This window comes from Alligator sinensis, unplaced genomic scaffold (genome assembly GCF_000455745.1).
Source record: "Alligator sinensis unplaced genomic scaffold, ASM45574v1 scaffold1102_1, whole genome shotgun sequence".
Lineage (NCBI taxonomy): Eukaryota > Metazoa > Chordata > Crocodylia > Alligatoridae > Alligator > Alligator sinensis.
Window position 1 is genome coordinate 45792 of NW_005842342.1, and position 26462 is coordinate 72253.

General features: G+C 46.1%; 1 protein-coding gene across 1 annotated transcript in view; it reads right to left on the reverse strand.

The window, feature by feature from the left end:
- The window catches only part of CUNH8orf34 (chromosome unknown C8orf34 homolog), a 67435-nt gene that overhangs the window by 34033 nt on the left and 6940 nt on the right, over positions 1–26462 (reverse strand). The window contains exon 4 of the mRNA XM_006039483.3: positions 7964–8092. Within this exon, the coding sequence (XP_006039545.2) occupies positions 7964–8092 (129 nt within the window). The remainder of the gene's footprint in view (positions 1–7963; positions 8093–26462) is intronic.

Genomic DNA, 26462 nt, shown 5'->3' on the forward strand with positions numbered 1-26462 from the left:
CCTACCCCCCAACCATGTGTCAACCCTCAGGACTGCCAGATGGTGGGTCGTCAGCCTGATCCTCGATTTGCCTATCCCAGATGGCTTGGAGGCGTACGATGGTCCCTGCATTCACGCCCAACCTTCCTCCACGGCCCCAGCCAATCTGGTCTTGATCTTCCTTCGTGACCCTGGACCCGTGGAGAGTCTTTCTTTGGTCACAACCCTGGGTCGTTCCCAAATACAAAGTGGAGCGACGAGAAAAAAACCAAAAGAATCTGGGTGTGGGCTTCTGCCCACCCCACTCATGGATCTGATGCCTGTGGTCCTCTCTGGTCCCTCAACGTTGTCCCTTCTCTCCAATATGGATAAGACCCCTTCAGAGGGTCTGGGTACTGCCCCTACCAGGGCTGCATGCCTTCTTGGGATGGCGGCCGGGGAGCAACTTGGCTCTCTGGCATCCCTGCCGTCTGCCTCACCATTCTCTTGCTGCCAGCTTTTAAAAAACCGCCGCCCGGAGGCTTTATGACATCATCCACCAGCGCCAACGCCAGCCGGCAATAAAAGCGGCTGATAAACTGCGTGTGCCTGGCTCTTCTTGGTGCTGCTCTCCCTTCCCTAAGGGAGGTAAGTATGCCCTCTTTTCAGGGCTCTTTCTCTCTTTTCTTGGGCAGGTTGCCCCTCCCTCAGGTCCCACCACAGGAGGCCATTCCAGGCGCCTCCGGTTTTATTTGGCTGGGACACAGTTTATGAAACTTCTATCCCAGATCCTTTCTGGTTCAAATTAAATCACAGTCCCCCAGCATCCCAACATGTTTTTCAGCACCGAGAGCAGGGCTTGCCCCACCCACTGCTCCCTAGCTAGAGCAGTGAGGGCTGGCTGACAAAGAGTTGAGGGGAATCCCAGATAGGGATACAGCCCAGTCTGCAGGGGAGGGGGAGGAGGACTACCCCCCCCCCCGCCACACCCCGGCTGGGGTCTGGGGCCGCGGCAAACCCCAGCGGGGGTCTGGGGCCAGGGAGAAGGGGGTTAAACACCCCTTCCCCTGCTCAAACATACTGCTGGGCTGCAACTGTGGACTACAAATCCCAGAGACATCTTGAAGCAGGAAGAGGAAGTGATGAGCAACCCTGCAGAGTCCTGCTGCTGTCATTCTAGACTGCAAATCCCAGAGACCCTGAGGGCAGCAGGAAGTGGAAGTGAATACACGGCTAGAGATGCATGCTCTAGCACCCCCAGGCTTCTGGCCTGAGCCACTTCAGGCATGTGGTTGCTTTTCCTGAATTAAATGTAGATATCTGTTCACTTCTGTTTCAATTTAATGTGTGCAGTTTAGACTAACCTGCACAGGCTGAACTGATTCAGCATTGGGCTTTTTGCCTGTCTGTACCTAGCCTATACAGTTAGGTTAACAATAAATCTAAGTAGAGACATAGTTAGCCATCTTAGTCAGGAGCCAGGCACAGGGTAGGCCAGGGTGGCATCATGCTCCAGGGGTGGGAGGATGCTTTAATTAGTGCGGCTCTGAAAGCCGCACCAATTAAAGTACCTGCAGCGTCTCATGTATCAGCGTCCCCATGCTTCAAAATGGCAGTTTAACAAAAGCTTAAACGAACTTTACTTAAAGCACCCCGCCATCATTTTGAAGTGCGGGGACACTGAAAGATGGGATGTGGGGGGTGCTGTAAATATATGCTGTAATTACAGCACATCAAAGGAGCCTCCCTCCACATCTACAGGTACCCTTAGAGACTAACTGGTTCAGGGAGGCATGCTCTTTCATAGGCAGCAGTTTACTTTGTCAATCTGACAATGTCTACAAAAGCTCATGCCTCTGAACTACATCTAAGAAATCCCATTCTAATATATTTCATTGAGTTTTTGTTGTGTACTGAAGTACTTCATGATATATGAGTCTCTCTATATCCTTTAACAATTTGGGAATGTGCAGACACAGTCTCTTCTGTAAGGACAACAATCCAAGGAATGAGTTTATGAACAACTTGTAAATTCCAGTTTGATTTTAGGAGCTGTCACTCTTATTATATCATATGACCATCTTTTACTGTATTCTGGCCCCTCACTCCCTGTACTAAAGGAGACAGGGAACAAAGTCTGCATGTCTAGCCATCAACAGGTCAATCCTAAAAGCAACTGAATATATCTTACCCAGGGAGAACAAAAGATTAACCATACCCTAAATGAAGCTAGTTTCCTGGGTATGGTTGTGGGCTTTGAAAAAATGGAATTTTCCCAGAAGCAGGTAAAAAAAAAAAAAAAGTTTTTAATTGAAAAGCTTCAGAGGGATACAGAGACAAACACAGCTTAGCCAGGAGATGGAGAAGAATAATTTTGTAGGAGACAAGGCTTCTTTTTATTTGTGAAAGGAAGAAGTAAGGTGGCTTAAGAGGTGTAGAAGGGAGGAAGACTTCCTGGTCTGAGAAAGCCATGTGCTGAAACACCCCACAGGACTCCAACCAAGTCCCAAAGAATGCTCAGAGTAGTGAGGAAACTGAGACAGGGACTGCATGCAAGTGTTCTACTGTCTTGCATGTGTGTGTGTACATGCATGCACACACAGTTCTATCTAACTGCCAGTCTCCAGTGCACGCATATGGGATCAAGTGGTTGGGACCTATTTTATCAGAATCTATCCCATGGCTGGAAGAGAAATTCTGTAAATACGGGTGAAGTGCGAGAACCCAATGGGCAGTACACTCCAAAAGGATCAGGGCTTTGGTGCAATGCATGGGCACATCCTGAAGTCGAGGTCACGACTGACTACCAGAAGGATAAGCAACACAGATGACTGCTTGTGGCAAGCAACAGCTGCTGAAATACCAAGTAGCAAACTCGCCTTCTGACAGTTAACAGACATACCCAGGGAGTGTGTAGCAACTGTGGGAATCCAAAAACTGCCTTTAAAAAACAAAGATAAAGTACATTGCAGCATAGAAAGCCATATTCTGTCTTCATCATTTTTAAGTAGCATTTAGCTGTAAATGAGGAGAAAAGAAATTTGAAGCTTCTGTGTAAGAACACTGATGCTGTGCATGACAACTACTGCTGTTCTCAACTACCTATTGTGCTGTACTGAGATAGACATAAGAGCCAAATACAGAAAAGGAAGGAGGAGGAAATTCCATAATGTCTGGAGTTCATATTAGAATCAAATGAACAGAAACTCAGACTTTTTGGACCTAAACAACTGAACAAAGCCGTGACAATGCTGGAAAAGCCAGGGCCAGAAAGTAAGGAAAGCAATGTATTTCTGTTCAGTACAAGCTAAAGTTTCTCTTCACCATACTGCCATATTTGGGTTCTACTATGCTTTAGACAAAGGTCTAAAAATGAGTATAATGGAATAGTATAAGGCTTTAGGGATATAATCAGAAAGGCTAAGGAACAAATGAGTTACATCTGGAGATGTAAAAGGCCGTACAAAAGTCTAGATAAATATATGAGAAGTAAAAGGAAGGCAGAAAAAAACCTAAGGTCCATTATGTAACAAGGAAGGAGAGTAAATAACAGATAACCCAGAAGGGACTGAATGTTCAATGCCCACATTACTTCCATCTTCACAAAAAAAGTTAATGGTGACCAGACACTTAATGTCTTTGATTCAAAGAATGGTATAGGAATACAAGGCAGAATATGGGAGGATGAGAAGAGAGTTAATAACTCTTTGAAAATTCTAGGATTACAGGGGAGATGCCAAGATTGGAAAGGACAAATAAGGAAAAAAGGATAATCAAACAAATTATAGACTAATGGGCCTGCCCTCAGTATGGGGATATAGATTTTCACCCAGGATGCCACATCACTCTGGAGTGCCTTGAAGATCCTCTCAAGGATGCTGCAGGGTACCACACAATGTTAACAATGTTAGGTGTGAAAAAATGTTCTTAAGGTAAACGCAGAGACTTAAAAATAGGAATCCATAGTGTCAAAAACATTCTGCTCTGTTGTTGTCTTTCAGAGTTCTTTGCACAGAAGAATTCCTCCAGTATTTTCCTATAGTCAGAAAATAAGTAAAAACTAGGAGCTGGCATTTTCTGAGGGGTGCCTCAAGTCTAAAGAGCTTGAGAACCCCTGATATATGTAGATGTAACTGTATCATTATTTAAGGATACAGACACAAGCTGTTATGATGCTGCTCTTATGTCTACATGATTCTGTAGTGATGTAATAGTATCAAAGTCACTTGACTTGAACCCTGCTTCATTCAGAGTCAAAGTTAGGGAAATTTAGCTCATTTGTATCACTGCAAGATCATGCTGACATAACACTTATAGAAAAAGAGCTTCTGTACACTCCTAAACAAAAACCTCCCATTCCCCTTTCAAAATGGCTAAATAAAATATTGGTTTGTTCATACCCCCAGATAGCTTTTAGAATGCATCATTAAACAATCAGCTTATTTGCACCTACAGAGTGATACAGTGATAAAAATATGAAAACAGATTTGTCAAAAGCTAGAGAAGGAAGAGGACATGGACTCCCAGGATGGTGGAAGCTGAAAGCTTGTGACCTCTGGCAGCAGGCAAAAGTCTGCATCTCTACCTGTAGCAGTTTGCCTGGGAAACAGATATGGAGCCCAAGCAACAGAGGAGGAGAAGCACATTCCATTGGTGGAAGAGACCAGGCCAGACATCTCAAGGTTGAGAGAATCGAGACCACTGCCACCAAGAGCAAGCAACAGCTGATGGTGGTTACAGACTCACTTCTGCAGGGGACAAAGGCATCCATCTCCCATTGTCTTGGGAGGTCTGCTGCTTGCCCAGAGCCTGGAACCAAGATGTCACAGACTCATCTGACCCTCTGACAACTACCCCATCCTGCTCAGCCATGTGGGCACCAATGATACTGCGGGGGTGACCTGGAGCAGATCAGAAGTGACTACAGGGCTCTGGGTGCAAGGGTGAAGGGTACAGGGGCTCAGATGGTGTTCTCCTCGATCCTTCCAGTCAAGGCGGAGGGCCCAGGCAGGAGCAGACACATCCTTCAGATCAATGCATGGCTGAGCAGATAGTGTCATCAATAGTGTCATCAATAGGGCTTTGGCTTCTTCGACCATGGGATGTACAAGTCCATGGGGCCGGACATGATGCACCCAAGGGTGCTGGAGGAGTTGGCTGATAAGACTAATGTGAAAAATGGCAATTGGGAGAGGTCCTGGATGATTGTCAAAGGGAAAATACAGCACCCATCTTTAAGAAAGGGACAAAAGAGGATCAGGAGAACTACAGACCAGTCAGCCTCGCCTCAGTCCCCAGAAAAAATCATGGAGCAGGTCCTCAAGGAATCCATTTCTAAGCACTTGGAGGAAAAGAAGGTAATTAGGAACAATCAGCATGGATCCACCAAGGGCAAGTCATGCCTGACCACTTGATTGCCTTCTCTAATGAGATGACTGGATCTGTGGATTGAGCAGAGCAAAAGAGGTAATATACCTTGACTTTAGCAAAGCTTTTGATATGGTCTCCCACAATACTCTCGCCAGCAAGCTAAGGAAGTACAGGTTGGATGCATGGACTGTAAGGTGGATAGAAAGCTGGCTGGATCATCAGGTTTAAAGGGTAGTAATCAATGGCTTGATGTCTAGTTGGTTGCTGGTATCAAGTGGAGTGCTCCAGGGGTTGGTCCTGGGACTGGTTTTGTTCCATATCTTCATCAGCAACCTGGAAGATAGTATGGAGTGTACCCTCAGCAAGTTTGCAGATGACACCAAGATGGGGGGAAGGGTAGGGCTAGGATTCAGAGAGACCTAGACAACTTGGAGGACTGAACCAAAAGAAATCTCCTGAGGTTCAAGAAGGACAAGTGCATAGTCCTGCACTTAGGATGGAACAGTTCCATGCACCACTCAGGCTGGGGAATGATTGGCTAAGCAGCAGCTCTGCAGAAAAGGACCTGGATGTTACAGTGGATAATAAGCCAGCAGATCAAGGGAAGTGATTATTCCTCTCTATCTGGCACTGGTGAAGCTACATCTGGAGAACTGTGTCCAGTTTTGGGTCCCCAACTACAGAAAGGACGTAGATAAATTGAGGGGTCCAGTGTAAGGCAATAAAAATGGTTAGGGAGAGAGAGACACATGACTTATAAGAAGAGGCTGAGGGAACTGGGCTTATTTGGTCTGCAGAAGAGAAGACTGAGGGGGGATTTAACAGCAGCCTTCAACTACCTGAGGCGTGGTTACAAAGAAGATGGAGCTAGACTGCTCTCAGTGGTGACAGATGACAGAATAAGGAGTAGTGGTTTCAAGATGCAGCAAGGGAAATTTAGGTTAGATATTAGGAAAAACTCTCACTGGGAGGGTTGTAAAGCACTGGAACAGGTTATCCAGAGAAGTGGTGGAATCTACATCCTTGGAGGTTTTTAAGACCCAGATACACAAACCTTGTCTGGGATGATCTAGTTGGAGATGGTCCTGCTTTGAGTAAGGGGTTGAACTAGATGACCTCCTGAGATCCCTTCCAACCCTAATTTTCTATGATTCTATAAAAAGTAAATCTTTTCAAACCAATCAAATTACCTCCTTTGATAGGACGTCTACCTAGTCTACCTGATAAGGGGAAAACAACAGATGGATTATATGTTGACTTTGCTACGGCATTTGATACTATTCCACATGATATCCTCAAATGCAAGCTAGAGAAATGTGCTCTAGGTTAAATAAACATAAGGTGGATTAATTAATTTGGAAAAATGTGCTCAACAAGTACCTATGAGTGGTTCATTATCAGATTGGCAGACATTTAAAACTTTGCAGATAACACCATACTGGGAAGCGTTGCAAGCACTTTGGATAGTAGGACTGGAATTCAAAATTATTTTGATAATCAGAGAAATGGTTTTAATTTGATAAGACTCAGTAAAGTCAATGGCAAAGTATTGCATTTAGAAAGGGAAAATGAAACATACAAATAGAAAATAACTGATCAGACAACAGTACTGTTGAAAAGGATCTTGAGGTTACAGAGGTCCAGAGACAGAACATTATTTTAAAAAATGATACTTTTGCAAAAATGTCAGTTTTGTTCTTTGATGTATGAAGAGGAGATCTTATTATATATGACAATGTGTGAGATACCAGAGAAAAGTATTCCATTCTATTCACCACTGGTGATACCTAAGCTGGCTGCATATTGGCTGGTATCCATTTTCCATACTTTAAAAAAAGATATAGAAAAATTGAAGAGAATCCTGAGAAAAGCAACAAGAATGGGAAGGAATATAGATACGTGTAAGGAGTATAGAAACATGATATATGAGGGCATTTGGAAGGAATTTGGTTTGTCGAGTATAGGAAGGAGAAGACTGGTGCTAGAACATGATAATCATCTTTCAATAAGTAAAAACTGTTACAAGGAAAAAGGTGATCAATTATAATACCACTACACTAGATAGGACAAGAATTAATCAGCTTAATTTCCAAAAGAAGATTTAGGTTAGATGCAAAGGGAAAAAACGTCTAACATAGGCACTGGAACAGGCTATGAGAATATACACATGTATCAGAGTAAGTGAGTATTCTGAATTTTTTTCCCATAACGTACACCTCAGTTTAGCTTGTTGATAGGTTATCAGCTAGCTGCATAATACAGAATGCTATTGGTTAAACCAACAGAAAATGAAACAATGGCAAATAAAAGGTATGCTCATAGAATATCAAGGATCTCTTTCACCACAATATGGTGAAGGGGAAATTAACTGGGAAATGCAACCATACCACCCACTCCCAGTAATATGATAAAATTACCTATCCTCAAACCCAAATGTAGAATCAAAGGCATTAGAGAAAGTCTTACAGCAAATTTAAAATCCTTCACAAAACTGAACTGAATAGTGGTTACTCCTAAATGACACCATTATAAACAAGAACAAGAACAACATTCTCTTAGTATATACACACAGCATATTATTGAAATGCATATTGCTTAATGTGATGGCATTAAAAATGTAAATCAATCCACTTACTGCGAGAGAGATTCTCAAGGGCTTTCCCCAGCTTCTTACTCTCCTGTAGAATATGATTTAATTCATCAAAATCACGGCTCTCTGTTTTTGTCCACCAGTCCCATTTAGGATGCTCTATCGACCTTGGCACTAGGTAAAATATATATAAAGTTTAGATTTCATGGTTTAGAAATCTACAGTAGCAACAAGCTAAGCAAAGAGTCAACAAGATCAAGAATCTTCATAACTTTGGACTAAGTTTTCCCCTCCTTATTACACTAGCTGGAGAGATTTCTCTTTTGGTTGGCGGAATAGCTACATGAAAATCAAGTCCACAGAAAGGATGACATCTAGGAGTAAGTAAACCAGTAATTCTCAGACAAAAGTAAAATGTAAATAATGCTGTGCAACTAAAACTGCTGCATCAACATCATAATTGAAATGAGTGCCGTAAGTGCCAAGGAGGAGAGAAGAACACCAAAATGGGGGGGGGGGGGACAAATTTTGGGGGTGGGTAAAAAAGAAAGAAGAAAAAAAAGGGGGGGGGGGGGGCACAATTTTGGGTTCGGTTAAAATATTATTATAAACAAAACAATTCAAGTACTCAGGCTAATGTGTGTACAACAGGCCCAAGATTTAAGTTAGGATGGTTCACGATCTGCTTCATTTGTGGTAGATTGCCAAAATAAGAAAAGGCCATTCAACAGCAGACTTCAAAGGGTGCTACGTCTACAATTAGCTGTGTCTCATCAGTAACCCCACAAAACTGACTGAAGAATCAGTGCCCTTTGAAATAAAAGTTGCAGCAAACAGCTCAGAGGTCCTGTGCCACTGTTTGCTATAGCTCTGCAGAACCCATTCTCCAGTTAGTTCAAGGTAAATCATTATTAAATTTAATTAAGAACGTAACCTATGAAGTATCTGAACTAAGTTATACATATATTCTACTAACTAATTTTTATATCTGTGATATATTTCAATACTGTTTTATAAAACATTTAATATAAAATATTTATTTCAATAATAACATTATTTATTATTAAATAAATCACAATTATAAAATGTAGATAGCAGAATCTAAAAAGACAAATAAAATACAACTCCATTATGCACTAGAAGAGATTGTATACATTTCTTTTTTCCTGCTCTAGCTTTTGGAAAGCCTGAGTTGAGGGTCCTCTGATTACTGTGGTTTACAAAAAAACCCAGATTTTCTCTGAAGAGTGAATTATCTGAGTTGCCAAGCTGAGCTCAAATGCTGTCAGAGCAAAGAGAGAGGCAGTGTCTTAGCATAGACCCAAAACATATGCAGCTTTATAAATCAATATGAACACCCTGAATGGCTTATAGAAGTGAACTGAATAGGAAGAATATAGCTGTCTCTGGGGCATTGGTGTAATTAGAGCATTGGTAGGAGAGTGCTTATTAAGTGTAAATGTGAATTGTCTGTAGATACAGCATTACTCCAGTGTATAACATGGGCATATCTGGAAATAGTGAATCTGTGATGATGTCTGAACACTCTTCACAAGGAGCTAGTACAGTAGTCATATCAAATTCAGAGGAAGATAACTTTAGAAACAAGCAACTATGACCACTGATCCCACCTGATTTAAACCGGTCATATTTTCAATTGTGATTTGTCTCAATTCACTTTATATTTACAAACTACGTATGTATAAAATACAGAAAAATAATATAAAGATTCCTGGCTCCTGTGCAGTAGAAGCTGGTACTTGAAATAATTTCAGGTTTTAAAACGGTTTTGGGACCCCATTACAAGTTACACATTCTGGTTGATAGTATAAGATTGTTGTACAGCTGTTACTATCAATATTGCTCTGAGACTGAATGCTTCTGAGGAAATATGGAATCCACCTGGGATGGCAGCATTGCTGCCTGTCTCTACCAGACCAGGAACAAAGGCGAGTGAGTACTCTAAGCTCAACAGCCACTTATTCAAGATGAAGCACTTTGGAACAAGGGCCCTACTTGTGCTGTGAGAATATATTTTCTGCTCATGTCTGAAGACAGAGGAAAGTGGAAAGAGTAGAAAGTTGCCATAAATAAGACAAAGGATATGCCTACATATCCATATGCACACAAAGGTGTGACTACAGTTCATAAGGCATACCTGAGCGAGCTTTCAACTGAACTAGTTTGGTCACTGATAACACTGCAGTATACAGTAATGTAGGGTTTGGCTTGCTTTGCAAAACCCACTCACGACCATGAGTAAATATTCAGGCAACTGGACTGAACAAAACTTTGGACTGTGAGACTGACATACCCAAAAAGAAGGAAGTGACAAAGAAGGAGTTAAAAAAGAACCTACGGTTGAAAGACTGTGGGAGACATGCAAAGGGCAGGACAAGGGCAGAAAAAAACCTTTTTTTTGGTATGCCACCTTGTTCGAGTTGCAGGACTGATTGAGGTCAGAAAAAAAAAAACATTAGCTGCCTGCCTGCCTAAGGATAGATGGACTCAAACAAAAAGGGCAGCTACAGTGAGAGGACCTATACCCAGAAATCTTATCATCTCCTAATAATCCATAATTTACAGTGTTTTGTCTGTTAAGTAAAGCAATGGCATGTTCTGAAGCTGCAAAACCTATTACTATCTATGTCTGTCTCCTTGCACCTTCCATGAAGATCTTCATGACTTACAAAGACTTAAATTGCACATCAAAAGTAGGATGGTGGGATTCTACGGAAGAGTAGGCCTAAACTAGAGAGGCAGTTTACGGAGCCACATCTAGACTCTGAGGACAGGTAGTTGGACCATGGGTTGTAGCTAGCTCAAAAACATCAAACCCTAAGGCTAAGCCTCAATGCACAAGACAGGTCCATTGCCTGGACTCTGGACAGACTATGAAGGACTGAAACACCTAGGGGTATCATGGCTACCTTCCCCAGTAGCAATCTGAGATCATTGTTCAAACAGATAAGCATAAATCAAGCTCTAATTCTTTCCATATTTTGACCATGAAACTCATTAGCACTGACAGGAGAGACATAATACAATGAGAGAACTGACCTTTTTATGTTTTTGATGTATCAATTATCCTTTTAACTTCTGACCTACTATTTTATAGATCTTACTTTTTATACTAAGATTTTTAAAGGCTTTCTTAAGTTTATTAAAAGCCATCTTATCTTCTATACCAATGGTACTCAAGCTTTTGGCCCCAGGAGCCAGGTGAGGAGTACAGAGTACCTTGGAGAAGCTACACCCAAGGCCAAGGAGGGTTGAGGTGGGGGCGGGGGGAGGGGAAGAGGGTATGTAACCTGGCTGCAGTGGAGTAGGGGGCATTTGAACCAGGGCTAATCATGCAGCCCAACTCACTGCTGCCTCTTGCTGCAACAGTGCAGCCCAGGCTGGGGTGGCCCCAGGAGGTGGGGGTCAGCACCTGCTACCTCCCGCCTCTAGCCCCATGCAGGAGCTGCAGTTTACAGGCAAGCTGTAGATGAAGTGCCACTCCCTCTCCCCTCCCCGCTCCTGGCAGCGGCACCTGCAGCAGGCGGAGGTGAGGCACCTGTCACCCACTGCCTGCTCGTGATAGTGCCAGGTGCTTGGGGCAGGTTGCTGCAGGCCAGTTGCTGCGCACACTGCGGGGCCAGGCCAGACTGGGCTGTGGCAGTCCATTGACTTCCCCTGCCACTGCCCATGCCCCTGGCCCACAGCAGCCCACCCTGAGTACCTGGCACCACTGCAAGCAGGCGGCAGGTGACATGTGCCCCTCACCTCTGCCTGCCCTGATGGATCACTCCACTGCTGGGAGAGCGAGGGAGGCAAGGAACCATGTTCCAGCTGCAGTCTGTCTGCAAACTGCAGCCCCCATGGAGCAGCAAGATGCAATGGTGAGTCGGGCTCCATAATTGGCCCCAGCTGCCTCTGCCCTCTTCCCCCCCACACATGCAGCCAGGTCACATCCCTGCCCCCACATCCCCTCCCCACAGCTCAACCTGCCTCGCCCATGGGAGCCACTCACTGCTCCTCTAAGGAATTTGGCCCAGGCATTGCAGCACAGGCCCTGCCTGAGGGGATTTTTAGCGTGGGACAGAGGCAGTGCTGTGTTGGTACCCACACCACTCCTCTGGCCACCGCTGCCACAGGTGCATGAGCACAGCCAATCAGTGCCTGCACCAACCCCCTCCCCAGTGGAGGGATTGAAACCCCACTTCTCTTCAGGCTACTGGGGTCTGGCCATGCTCCCACTCCTGCTGCTGGAGCAGTGAACAAGTGAATGGGGCTGGGGAAACCTGGTAGGGGCTGCTTCTCCCCTCCCACTCCAGGCACACACCAGCTAGGCCAGGGTCGGGGTTTAAACACATCCCCAGTCACACTCAGGCCTGCAGGAGCCTGCCAATGCCCCCCACCTCAGTTCAGTTTCCCTCCAGCCAATGGCTTACTCAATGTTCCCCCACCTCCCCAGCCTCTAGCCTAAGCCACTGCAGGCATGTGCCTGCATTTTTTAAATCAAAAGTGAATGTCTGTTCACTTGGAAATTGGTTCAATCTATGCAAGTTAAACTAACCTGCAAAGATTGTATCGATTCAGGCTTGGGCTTTTTGAATGTCTGTCCCTAGCCCCAGAGATGTAGGCAGCTGCTAAATGAGATGGATTTGAGTGTTGTCGATATGCCTCAGCAACTGTGGGGGGTTCCAAGGCAACCCTGCCACATGAAGTACCCTTATTAAAGGGACATCAGGGGTTTCTAGATTCCCTGAGCCTGGAAGCAGCTGATCCAGAAAGCACAGAACTTTCCTCAGTCCCAGGGCCATCTGAATGAATGGTGGGTATACTCGAGACAAACAGACCTGAGGAACCTGAGTTTCTGAGCAACCTCCTAGATGAGCTGGTAGGTTTTTGGCAGAAATCTGCTTGGCTGGTTACACCCAACTATTACCTGTATGTTAGTGAAAGTTCACCAAAACATATCTATTTTCAAACATTTGTCATTTTCAACAAATCAACATTTTCTGCTGAAGTTTGAATTTTATTCTAAAATTCCTGAGCAGTGATAATCCTCAGTACTTCGAGAAATATTAACCTCTTCTTAAAATGTGTGTATTAAAGGCCCAATCAACAGTTGGGTAATAAAAATAATTTATGGCCAAAGTCTTCTTGTAAACTTGTTTCAGGTATGACCTATTTCTCAACCATTTTTCTTGAATTGTCACAGGTGTTTGGATTATATTAAAAAAATCTTCTAAAATAATTTTGTCTTTCTGCAGTTTACAGCCCAAATCAGCATCTTCCTTGTGCAGTTTACAACCCAAATCATTAAAATCTTCTACAATCAAAACATCTCATTGACACTTCAATTTTGCATCCCAACTGCACAGAATGGATCTTCCATGAAAATTTCAGGATTGTTCTCAGTATATCTCAGGTCATAGATAGACTTGCATACAAAAATATAGTGCTATGCATTCACAGCCCTTTTGCCAACAGTGTTACAAAGTCATTAGCTGTGGGGGATAGAGACTTGCTCCTCTGGTCCCTGAAAAGGAGCCCAATCACTGACAGCTCACACCCTAACCTCTTCCAGGGAAAAAAGACCAGCAGGATGACTGCCAGTGATCAGTGAACATCAGTGCCCAGCAGGCAGTGTTCTTGACAACCGGCATGTAAGTAGCAGGGAGAGAGTAGGTGAACAGAGCAGCAGCTGTCAGTTTGGAGGCAGAAGCAAGGCTTCCTACCAGCTTTCTCCATACCCTATGAGGACACAGAGGCAAGCAGAGCTACAGCTCCAATTCAGTGCTGTAGCGAACTCAAGAGCAGCCCACTGCTTCCGGTGGGGGTGATAGGCAAGCAGAGCTACAGATCCCCACTATCTTTAAGGGCAGAAGTGGAAGCACAGCAAGGAGCCACTGCTGCCCCAGCACACTGTGATAGCTCAGGGAAAGCTCAAGGAGGTCCAGGTCTGGGGCAGCAATGGGCTTTTTGACATGCCACCACCCTCCAGAGAAGGGCAGCAAGGAATACCCACTGCTATCCAGGGTTAAGTAAAGACATTCAAAAAGCCCGAGCTGAATTGATTCAATCTTTGTAGGTTAGTCTAACCTATGTAGATTGAACCAATTCGCAAGTGAATAGACACTAACTTTTGATTCCAGAAATATAGTCATGTGCCTACAGTGGCTCAGGCTAGAAGTCGGGATGGGGGGGGGCGGCACTAGAGCAAGCCCTCCCTTCCCTTTGGCAGCAGCCGCAAGGCTAGAAAGAAGCTGATGGGGAGGGGGGGGAGGTGTGGCCAGGCCCCAGCAGGCCACTAAGTATGATTGGGGAGAAGTTGAAACCCTCACCCTGGCCTGTAGGGACCCCCGCAGGGGTGTGCCTGGAGGCGGAAAGGGAAGTGGGGTGGGAAGCAGCCCCTGCTGGGTTTGAACCAGGGTGTGGCAAGGCACTGGCCAGGGCAGCAATTCAGGAGAAGGTGAGGCAGGGAGGAGGATTAAACTCCCCTGTCTCCCCTCTCGGGCAAGGGGACCCCAGGTAAAGTCTGCCTGGCTTTCTGCCTTGCTGGCCATGTGTGTGGTGGGGGGTGTGGCCAGAGCAGGCTGGCATGGTCCTGCCATCAACCCACCTCTCCCATTTCTGGGGCTCAAGGAGTGAACCGGGCTGGCCCACAGGCACTGCTGAGGGCAGGTGCAGAGGGGCTGGCCCAGGCTGGGCTACAGGAGCAGGGCCTTCCCCAGCCAGCTTCAGCTTGGGCTGGGGCTGCAGGAGCTGTGCACCTGGATTGGTCCTAGCTCCCTGTGCCCAGGCTAAGCCAGGCTGTCATGGAGCCATAGCTGGCTGAGAAGGACCCTGCCCAGCCCCTCCATGCCTACCCTCAGCAGTGCTCACAGCTGGCCCTGCTCACCTCCAAGCAAGGCAGGGGATAGCAGGGCCAGCCCAGGCTGGGCTGCAGGGGCAGGGCCCTTCCCAGCTGGCAGCAGCTCCATGACAGCCCAGCCCAGCATGCATGAGCGGCGGCTGGCCAGGCAGTGGCATGGAGGCAATGCTGCTGCATCTGTAGGCAAACGCCTTGGAAGCCTAACTGGCCATGCAGGACAAGTTCATCATGTCCATGGATGCCTGGGCTGATGCAGAGGTGCTGGTGGGCCCGGAGTCCAGCAGCCACTCACCACGGGAGCCCGTGTGTCCACAGCCGCCACACCTCCTGTCCATCGCCATGCAGGGCACACCACAGTGGCAGCTGTGGGCACATGAACCCCCACTGTGGATGGCAGCTGGGCTCTGAGCCTGCCAGCACCTCTGAGTCAGCTCGGGCATCCACAGGCATGATAAACTTGTCCCATGTGTCCAGTCCAGCTGCTAAAGTGTCTGCCCATAGCAGCATCACCTCCATGCCACTGCCCGGCCTGCTGACACTCCTGCATGCCAAGCTGGGCTGTCATGGAGCCCCAGGTGGCTGGGAAGAGCCCTACCCCCATGGCCCAGCCTGTGCCAGCCCCACTATCTGCCTGCCTTGCCCGGGACAGAGCAGAGCCAGCTGGGGCCGCTGCTGAAGGTGGGTGCAGAAAGTCCAGGCCAGGCTGCAGGGTCAGGGCCCTTCCTAGCTGGCTGTGGCTCCATGACAGCCCAGCCTGGCCTAGGAAGCTGAGAGCAATACAGGTGCACAGCTCCTGAGGCTCCAGCCTATGCCACATCCAGCTGAGAAGGACCCTGCCCCTGCAGCACAGCCCAGCCCCTCCACATCCATCCTCACCACTCCCCATGGGCCAACCTGGCGCAGCCCCCACAGCTCTAGCCATGGGTGAGGTGGGCAGATGGCAGGGCCATGCCAGATGGCATCGGTCCATGCCCCTGCCCATACTGTTGTAGCACTGAGGCATGGGAGGACACTGACAGGGGCTGCTCTGCCCCGACCAGGCAGACCTCGGTTGCAGGCTCTGGGATGAGAGGGGTGGGATAAAGAATAAACCCTCTCCCTGCCCTTTTGCCTTAGGTGGCCATGCTAGGCTGGCTTCTGGCCATGCCCCCATGCCTGCTCCAGCAAAAGAGCAGAGGGGCAGGGCTAGCCCTGGTCTCTGCAGAAGAAAGCACAGCCCAGCCCAGGGCTGAAAAGTATGCTGGGAGACTGTGATTTAACTTGAACCAGGAAGGGGTCTGGGAAAGAAGTTCCATCAACTGGTTTTACCCAAATCTGTCAAGTCTGATACTATATTCAACCAGGTTTATCTTTAACCAGTTTCGGCCATTTTGAAACTGGTTTATGTGCACTGAAATTATGTTCTGTTACAGATTTAAACCAGTTTCCGATCACTTAAACCAGTTTGTGTGTAACTCCTGTTCCTGGAGATTTCCAGACCAGCGCTTGACCCTTTTTGCCACACTCTGGCAAATAGTAGCTGCCACTATAGCAGCAGCTGTCTTGATCCCTGAAGCAGTAGCAGTCTCTGACACTGCCACCACCATGATAGCACTGGTTACCACAGCAGCTGGAAACAGAGCTGCTGTCCCCAGTCCTGTCTGAGCTGCAGCTCTGGTCCATGGTGGGCTGTCTTGTTCACCCTCCATCCCCCCGGGGCGTGCGTAGGGCGTGCACGTGCACCCCCTGAGAGTGCTGGTGAACCCCCTCACAGCCAGCATTCCCACCTGTGAGCACCAGCCGGGGAGTGTGGGGGCAGCAGGAGAAGTGCCACTGGCACTTCCGGGAGTGCCACTGGCACCCTACCCCCAACCCCAGGATGGCAAGATCAGCTGCTGGGGGTCCCTCCCCCTAGTCAGTGTGACTGGCTGCACGGGGGACCCCTCCTGGTTGGTGACTGGCCACTGGCGGAGCATGTGCCCCAGGAGGCACCAGTCACCAGGCTGACTCAGGAGGCACCAGTCACCCATGCACATAAAATCTGTATAAATAAATGGAACCTGGTTCAAATCTGTAGCACAACAGAAGTTCAGTGCACATAAAATGCTTTCAAATGGCCAGAACTGATTTAAGATAAACCTGGATGGATGTAGTATCAGACTTAACTGATTTAAATTAAATTGTTTTATTGAACTGCTGTCCCACATCCCGTCCAGATTCAAGTTAACTCACAGACCCCCAGCATCCAAGGATGATTTGCACCTCCACTGCAACCTCACTCCCTCCCTCCCTCCCTCCTCGCAGGATAGGCATGCTAGCCTTGGCCCAAGCTGTCAGCTCCAGCCTAGCAAGGAGGCATGCTCTAGTGCCACCCACTTCTCTCGTCCCTCCCTCCCCCCTGGGCTTCTGGCCTGGGCCACTGCAGGCCTGGGCCACCGCAGCCATGTGGCTGCATTTCCAGAATCAAAAGTGAATGTCTGTTCACTTGCTTATCAGTTCGATCTACACAGATAAGACTAGCCTGCAAAGACTGAATTGATTCAGCCCTGAGCTTTTTGACTGGCTCTACTTTGCCTACATGTGGTAGCAAAAAAAATACCACTACAGAAAAGCTCTGTTACAGGCAGGGACATTTCTGTGATGCTTGGTCCCTTGTATAATACTGTATACCATTTCTCACCACAGATTTAGTATAATCCCTTTGTAATATAATCCACTGCAAAAGCAGGGTCTCTTCTGCTTTTTTTATGTTCCATTATTCATCAAAATTAGTGTGTCAGTATTTTAAACCCTCCATCATATTACCTGCATTAGCCTTCACTGTTATTTCAAAGAGAGAAATATTTTGTCTTGAAAGTACGCAAGTTCAATTTAAGAGATTTATGACATGTGTTCCTAGAATTTGTATGCAAGTTACTTAGCTTTACATTTTATACAAATGAGATTTCATGTCAGAAATGTTTATTTTATAATGATATCTTGGAAAGCTGAGAAATTCCTTTTCAGTATCTCTGATTCTCTCTTTTCCAAATAATGCACAACTACAATACACTCATCTACAGTCTCTTCATTAAACCATTATCCCTAAAAAAGAACATTCTGTTATACTTCATAGGAGGATGGGGAAAGGAGGGATATTTGTTTCGATTTTGTTTTATTTTTTTTAAAATACATTCAACTGTCTTTCCAAAAAGAGTCCTTGATTTACTGAGTCTTCTGGCAATAGGCTCAAGAGAAGGCTACTCCTAACAGTGTAATGGCACCTAGCTGTTTATTCATTCACCCACCTGCACATATTAAAAATACACATCTAATGGTGGTGGGAAATTCCTAGGCAACCCATGCCATTACTTCATGGCAAGGAGATTATGTCCTGAGATGAGACAGCAAGTACTTGTTAGTGTGTGTAACTACAGATATTGCTATGGCTGGTGTCAGAGGTTCAATTAAAGGCGGGATGGGATCTGATCCCTGACCCCAACAATTATACCTCATACAATGCCACACATGTGTGGCAGGAAGCACAATTGTGGGATCATATTCCCGCCATGCCCTACTGCCAACTGCAAAACAGCTTCTCAACAGTGTACAAAAAAGTGTTGAGCTCCCCAGGCAGATTCATAGGCAGACCACATCCAGAAATCCCAGTAGCAAAAAATCAAGAAAAAAAGCAGTGCGGTGCATGTGACAGGAGTGTGCAATGGCAGACACAGAGGCTTGGTCCGCCAGGGAGATGCTTTGACTGCTGGCCAAACCATCTCCACCCATTTAGTTGCACCCCAGCTCCTCCAGCACATCGGGAGTGGGGAAAAAACAGTTTGCCCAAAGTGTGGCAATTTGCCCCACACCAAAACATACATGCAGGGGCATGTGCTGTGGTAAAAAGTAGTGGCAAAAACTTGTACTATTACTATTTTTGTTGCTACAAGCATACACCCCTCCATGTGGGGATGCACCCATAGGGTTGGAAGGAATCTCAAAGGTTATCTAATCCAATACTCTGCACAGATTCAGGATGTGCTCAGAGGTATACAGCACTGCTCCACACTGGGGTGGCTGTACAGTGCCCAGCTTCTGTGCCAACTACAGTAGTGCAATCAGCCACTGCAGTAACAGCTGCTTTTGCATCTTGCCCAGTCACCCCCTCTCCCACCTCACTTACCCTATTGGACATGACATTCTTAAATTATCCCAAACAAATGCTTATCCAGTCTCTTCTTGAAAACTTCCAGTTAAGGAGATCTCACAAGGTCCCTGGGCACATCATTCTATTGTTCTTACAGTTTTTTCTGGGATTAAACCTCAGAAAAAAAATACTTCTCACATTCTGCAGTTTAAACCTATAACATCTCATGTCCTGCCCCCAATGGCAAGGAAGAAAAGTTATTCTCCCTCTTTTTTTTTTTTTTTTAATAGCAGACTTCCAAATATTTGAAAACTGCTCTCACATTCCCTCCATCATCTCCTTTCCTCCAAACCAAACCTACCCAAGCTCTCTCCATCTTTTATCATATAGCTTGCATTCCATTTCCTTACTACCTTCACTGCTCAGCTCTGGGTCTTCTCCAGTTTCTCTACATCAATTTTAAAGATGCAGAGCCCAGAACTGCACACACTATTCCAGCTGAAGCCTAACCAGGTGCAAGCCTAAAATTCATGGACCAAATTTAGGCAGGCATAATAAAAAAGGCTTCTATCTGGAAAGCTTTCACTTCCTTCCACTGAAATATAATCGAAGTAGAGCAGAAAATTCAGAAGATATAAAAAGTATTTTCACAATGAAAATAAATTGCATTAGCAAAAAAATTACAGGGAGTGGAACTGGGAATTAAAGTGTACAAGAACAGACAGAATAAGAAGAGAAGGTTTAGAGATGTAGCAGAAGTGGGAATGATAGGGAAGGACAGGAAAAGAGAAGCACACTGAGGGAGAAGAACAGGGAAGCTTGGGGGTTAAGCAAAGTGACACAGGATAAATTGAGCATTTGGGGTGGGGATTTTGGGGGATTCTCAAACATTGCCTCTGGGGCTTGGGAAATGAAAGCCCTCACTGAGATAAATGGAGCAGTTGACAAATCAATTATCGTTTCAGGCTCTATCATGGGTGTTCCTGTTCAACTGAAGCAGATACACAGTTAACTGGTCACTTCATACCTTTTTCTGAAAAAAAAAAAGCCCTTTTTTTTTTAAAAAAAAAGGGGGACTATTTTAAAAGCTCTAAAATCCATATGCTTGCCTAGGCTGCACTATTTTAATTGCTCTAAAATCCATATGCTTGCCTAGGCTGCACTAAAATTTGCTGTGCCTCGTGGGCCGTGTCCACGTATGATACCACTAGTTATCCCCAGGGAACACCTGTTCCATGCGTTCTCTGGCATGCGGCAGGTTACTCCGGGGGGAGAAGGGGAGGCTAGGACCAGCACTGGGCTGGCCCCAGCAGCCTTACTTGTGGTCCTGGGGAACTCCTGGAGCTGCAGCAGTGGCTATCCTGCTGCTCAGAGCCTAGCTGGCAGCCGAAACATGGCTCTGGCTGGCCAGGCTCCAGTTTTGAGTGGTGCATGCTGCCCCCACATGTGCTGCTCCACCTTTTTTTGCGTGGGTTTTTTTGACCCCTGGGGATATCCAGGGGTCAAAAAAATCCAAAAAACCAAAAAGGTCAAAAAAACAAAAACAACCCTGTGCTGCTTCCTTGCAACATGGAGAACAGCTGAATGTGTGGTATGTGGTGCTGTAGATGTGTCTGCTGTACCATGTACCACATGGCCATGCTCATCTGGACATGGCCATGATGGTCAAGTCTGAAATTATTTGAGCCAAAGACACTTGAAACATAACCCTCCAAATGAAACAACATTTAATAGTCAGAGTTGGGGGGAACATGTATTAGGAGTCACTTGACATTCATCACCCCAGTTCAATATGACAGTTGCCACCCTTCAGGGGAACAATACAGAACACAGTGTTCCAAGATTGAAGGGAGGATATGTGAGGCCCATGCTCAGGATATGGGGGATCCCCAACTCTGCATGAGTTGAGCTCTTCTTCCTGCTCTTCCCCATGAACTGGGGTCTGGAAGGTGCAGCTCCTTTTAGAAATGATAGCCCTTCTCTTTGTCCTCCATACAGGAGCCAGGACCTCTTTGTCCTCCATACACAAGCCACGACCTTGGTGATCTTGCTATCCTTTGGGGGTCTAAGACCTTCTTCCTTCTCCCTGTGTTTCCCTACCTATAAACACTTTAGATTCGCCCCCATTTTAAATAGACCCTCAAACCACCTCAACATCAGCACAAAGAGAACCAGCATAGAGGACTCCTCTGCCACATGCAAAAGAAACAGATACAAACGTTCCATTACTAGTACAATCCAAATATACCATAGAATCGTGTTGGGATGGGGAGGCCCTATATTCCTAGTGTAGTCTTAGCCCGTCTTTCACCAAATTTGAGCCAAGATCTAGGGCAGGTGCCTTAAAGTAGCCCAATTTTAAATATATGAGAACCAGGAAATACAACACACACAGTCTCCTTGAGAAGCAGGAAGAGAACTGGCCACAGTTAGGGGTCCAGCATGAAGCATGACTAATAGGTAGGTCCGGGGCCCTAGCTGGAAAAGAATGGGAAAAGCTATTATAAGTAGGAGTTCTTCATGAGGTTTGGAAACCTGGTGGTAACTCTGGTGCTGGTTTGTCCCTTCTGCAGGGAAGTTTAGCCATTGGTTTTTCTGTTTACAGATCCACTGGACTTGCCCCAATCCTAAACTCACCCTAAAACTGCTTTCATTTTGGCACACAGAAAATGGTATGAATGAGGAGTCTGTCACATGAAGAGGAAACAGATGTCAATACTCCATTGCTTGGACAATAAAACGAATGAAGCATGCTGATCAATGCCCATCATCCTTTAAAAAAAAATGCAGGATTTGCTCCTTAGAATCCCAAACCACTCTCCTTGTTCAGCCATTTATGTCATTTTCTACATTTGCTATAATTATTTACTCTCAATCCAAAATGAGAAATTTATGAAATTTCATTCTGCTAATATCCTTCAGAAAGAAAGCTGTTTTTTTTTTCCCAAGGACTTTGAGCTATTCTGGTAAAATTGTGTCCCTACTGAAATTAGAGAATTTTGCCCTTGATTTCAATTTTCTTATCTTCTGGGGCCAAAATGTCAATCCTCTTGTTTAAAGAGGAACGATGGTAAGTATTTTACAGCAGGGATGGGCAAAGTCCAACCCACAAGCCAGATCCAGCTGGCAGTGGACTCCATTTTCCGGCAGCCCTGCCCACGTGGCTGGGGCCAGTTTCTATGGAGACCCCATCAGCAGCTGCGCTGTGATAGCGCGGGGCCAGGGTTTACATGGAGAATGGCCCCAGCAGCACTGGTAGGCAGCAGAGGCACCAGCCTCTTCCTTGTGGAGGGATTCAAGAGGGCCTGAGGAGGAGCGGTGCTGCAGTCAGGAGCGGGGACAGGCTCAGCTGCCGGGACAGGCTCAGCTGCCGCCATCTGTGCAAGGCAGGCAGTGGCAGCAGCACCCTGGAAGGAGTGGCTATGGAGAGTTATTGGGAATTTTGGGGTGGCTATAGCCCGCCCCCACCCCCAACCTCTGCTGGCAGAGCACGCAGCAGGGTGGGAAACTGCTCCGGAGCCCAGCTGGAATCTTGCAGCACTGACAGCATGGTCCAGAGCCAGGGCAGAGCTGAAACCTACAACCTCCATGCCCCAGACAGGGATGTGAAAGCAGCGGATCACAGCTCTGCCCCAGCTCCAGACCATGCTGTCACTGCCGCAAAGAGCCCGGGAGAGTCACGATCTGCTGCCTGCATGCCCCTGGCCGGGGCATGCAGGCTGCAGATTGCAGCTCTGCCCTGACTCCGGACCATGCTGTTACTGCCACAAGTTCCCAGCCAGGCTCTGGAGCAGCTCCACACCCTATTGCATGCCCTTCCAGCACTGCTGAGGCCAGTCTCCATGGAAACCCTGGCCTCATGCTATCAAAGCGCAGCTGCTGCTGGAATCTCCATGGAAACTGGACCGAGCCACAACTGCAGGGGCTGCTGGGAAATGGAGTCCAGCTGCCAGAAGATCCACCATTTTGCCCACCCCTGTTCTACAGCAACTTGCTATATATATTTAGTGTGTGAATCTGTCCAATCTGCTGTACCTGAAATTATTTAAGGGTACATATGACTCGGGCTTAAGTCAATCTAAATGCCCAATTGTGCAGACATTTGGAAGGCTTAAATTGTCCAAAAATTGCCCGTAGGAGGTGTGCTAACTCAGAACAAGATTGGGTTAACCTGATCTAAGAAAGGGTTCACCTGAGCTCATAAAGGGCAGCACACATTAGAGAGGCCTTGTGGCTAGGAAAGACCAGCCACTTACCCCAGTGGTACAGCTGTGCTCTTCCCACTCCCCGCCCCCCCCACCAATCCAGACCCAACTGGGTTCTTTTTAGCCCATTGAAGCCCTCGCCCCAACTGGGCAACCCAACAACCCCACTCCAGTCCCACCTGCCTCACCCCACCCCAAGTTACTTATATACCTCATGTAGCTCCCAGGAACAGCAAATGGCTACACACACTGCTTTCAAGAATATAGTATATAAGCTGTGTGAATGTAGACCAGGTGGCTGTGTGAACCCTAAAAGGTTTGGTTCTTACAAATAAAAGTCTCAATGAGTTGAAAGATTTAAAGGATTAAAATATAATTGTTAAATTTATTTGTGGGAGGATAAACACTGTGCGAAATTCTTCAAGCGACATTGGATTCTGTTATCTAAGTTTCTGAGACAAAATGATATACTACCAGGATTTATTAAAACTGAGGTAACGAGAAAAACTAGCATCACTAAGAAGGTGGGGAATAAAATCAAAGATTAGATATTGCAGAAGGCATACAGTTTATGTAGTAGCTTTCAGTAGCCTTGTGCCTCAAATCTCCTGCAAAAATCATTTCTGAAGGAAAGTTACAGAGAGAAGGCTCCTCGTGCAGTTAATCTACTCCTACAGGTTTTATGACACCTCATTTCAGATGCTGTTTTGAAAGCTCAAGTGAGATGGAATTGCACAGCTTCAAATCTCAGTGGTGTTCTTGTATTATTAAAATGAAAAAAAATGGTTAAGATACAAATGCAGAACCTGGACTTTACAATCCATAATTTTGAGTCCACATCATCGCTTCTACTGTGACACACCATCCCACACTGAAATTTTTAGAGCCCTGAAATATTTCAGGCAGCAAGAAACAGGGATTCAGCACAGATATTGCAGTGCAGTCAACAGATGGACAAATTAAAACAAAAATGTGTATTGGCGGGATGTGTTAATGCTCTACCCTTGTGTTAAAAATATTACAGCTACAGAACTGCACCTCACTCAATGAAACTTTTTAAACGTATTTTTTATGGCTATAATGATTTAAGATGTATACTATCTATCATTATGTGACATGTCTGCACTGGGCAAGGAAGAACCTGTTATTGCTATTTTAGTTTGTTTCAAGATAGGCAGACTTCTAGTGTTTTTCTTTTCCTCCTCTTTTCTGTGGGACTCTCTCATTTACTGTATTAGTTGATAATTACATGATACTCCAGTGGGGAAGATTAGACCACTGGCAGGGTAATGATTGTGAAATCATAAGTCTCACTTATGGAAAGCATGCCTAAGAGGATATAAGACTCACTGTAATGCACACATTCTGTTCATAAGCCTGAATATCAACAGTTTTCATCTGTATTCAGTAGGTGAAAAGTTATTTTCCTATATACATGTGCCTCAGTTTGGACTTGCAATTGCAAGGTAGCACACCTGGAATTTCATGTACACAGACATGAAAAAAAAATTCAGAGGTTGCCCAGGAACATCTACTGTAGGCCTGTGCGAGTCAGCAGCGATCCAATCTGGCTTTGGATCCGGCCGCTTCGGATGGCCGCAATCTGATCTGGTGCTCCAGACTGGGTTTCTGCCTTGATCCGGCCAAAGCGGCTCCAAAGTTTGGGAGACTCCTCGGAGATCCGGCCATAGGGTATAAGGGGGAAATCAATTAAATATCTATAACTTTGTTGTTTTTTTGTCCCATTTGGATGAAACTTGCAGAGCTGGTAGCCTCTGCTGAGATCATAAAGTCTGACAAGTTTCAAGAAGATTGGTCCAAGGGTTTGGGGAGAACTGCACCCAAAATTCTTGAATGCCAAACCCATGTCACGGCTGTGTGTTACAACACAAGGGGGTCAAAACTGCAGGGGTGGTAGCTCTTACTGAGGTCACAAAGCCTGCCAAGTTTCAAGAAGATCAGTGCAGGGGTTTGGGAAGAACTGCACCTCAAGCTGCAGATGAGCAAAACTCGTGCCATGGGTGACCCTGTGTGTGTTAAGGCGCAGCAGGTTGACAGCTGCAGGGATGGTGGTCCCTGCTGTGGCCACGATGCCTGCCAGCTGTCGAGGAGATTGGTGCAGGGGGGTTCTGGGGCCCTGCACCCCTAGCTGCTGACAGACAAAACTCATGCCAAGACTGTTTCTGTCTTGGGGCAGTTGATTGTCAGTATTAATTCTTTCCTCTCCTTAGCCTGGTTTTGTAGGTGCTAATTGATGCTCATTAGGTCGTTATGTAGTAGCCAGGTCCTGTGTACTGAGCTGGTCCCTGAGTCCCTGGTCCCTGAGTAAATCATGATTGATTGATTGGTAACTGGTAACACAGTAGGTTAGCAGCCAGGCCTGCAGTAGTATCTCCCCTCCCCACCCCAAGACAGACACAGTCAGTCCCACAAGCACCCATGGCACGAGTTTTGCTTGTCCACAGCTTGAGGTGCAGTTCCCCCCAAGCCCCTACACCTATCTCCATGAAACTTGGCAGGTGTTGTGGCCTCAGTAAGAGCTACCACCCCTGCAGTTTTGACCCCCCTGCGTTGTAACACATGGACATGACAGGAGTTTTGCTTTCAAGAATTTGGGGTGTTGTTCCCCCCAAACCCCTGCACCAATCTTCTTGAAGCTTGGCAGACTTTATCCTCTCTGCAGAGTCTACCACTCCTGAAAATTTCATCCAAATTGGACAAAAAACAACAAAGTTATAGATATTTTATTGTTTCCCCATTATACCCTATGGCAGGATCTCCAAGGCAGCTCTGAAGCTCTTCAGAAGCTCCGAACCGCTTGGGGAAGCCTAACAAGGCCAGAGCTTCATCCCAGATGTGCTGCTTCGGACCCCGAAGCATCCAAAGCTTCTCCAGATCCGAAGCTTTGCACAGCACTATTCTACAGAAGATCTACATGTATGTCCGATTTTGACCACTTCCTGGTTCTGCCAGCCTGATATGTTCCTGAGTTATGTGGCAGTAGGGAGCCAAGTCATTCCTGACGTCCTTAGAGCCAAACATCAGAACATGACCCATGATTTCTTCTGACACCTACAGTGTGAGTGGGAGCATAAAGCATTCTATATTAAAGTACACTTCTGCTCTTATAAAATATATAACTATCTGGGATTTTTTTTTGCCTTTGTATACCAGCTCTTTGCATGTTCTCTTCCCCCAACATAAGAGTAGGGCTCAAAGAAATAGTTTTATGTATGTATTTACACCAGATTTCCTTAATTGTGACCTAGGGTATGGGCAGACAAATTGTTTACTACATAATAAAAGTGGCTTGGTGCATTGCTATTTGTCAACTTCTCTGAGGTAGCTGCCTGTGTGCAAACTCTTTCC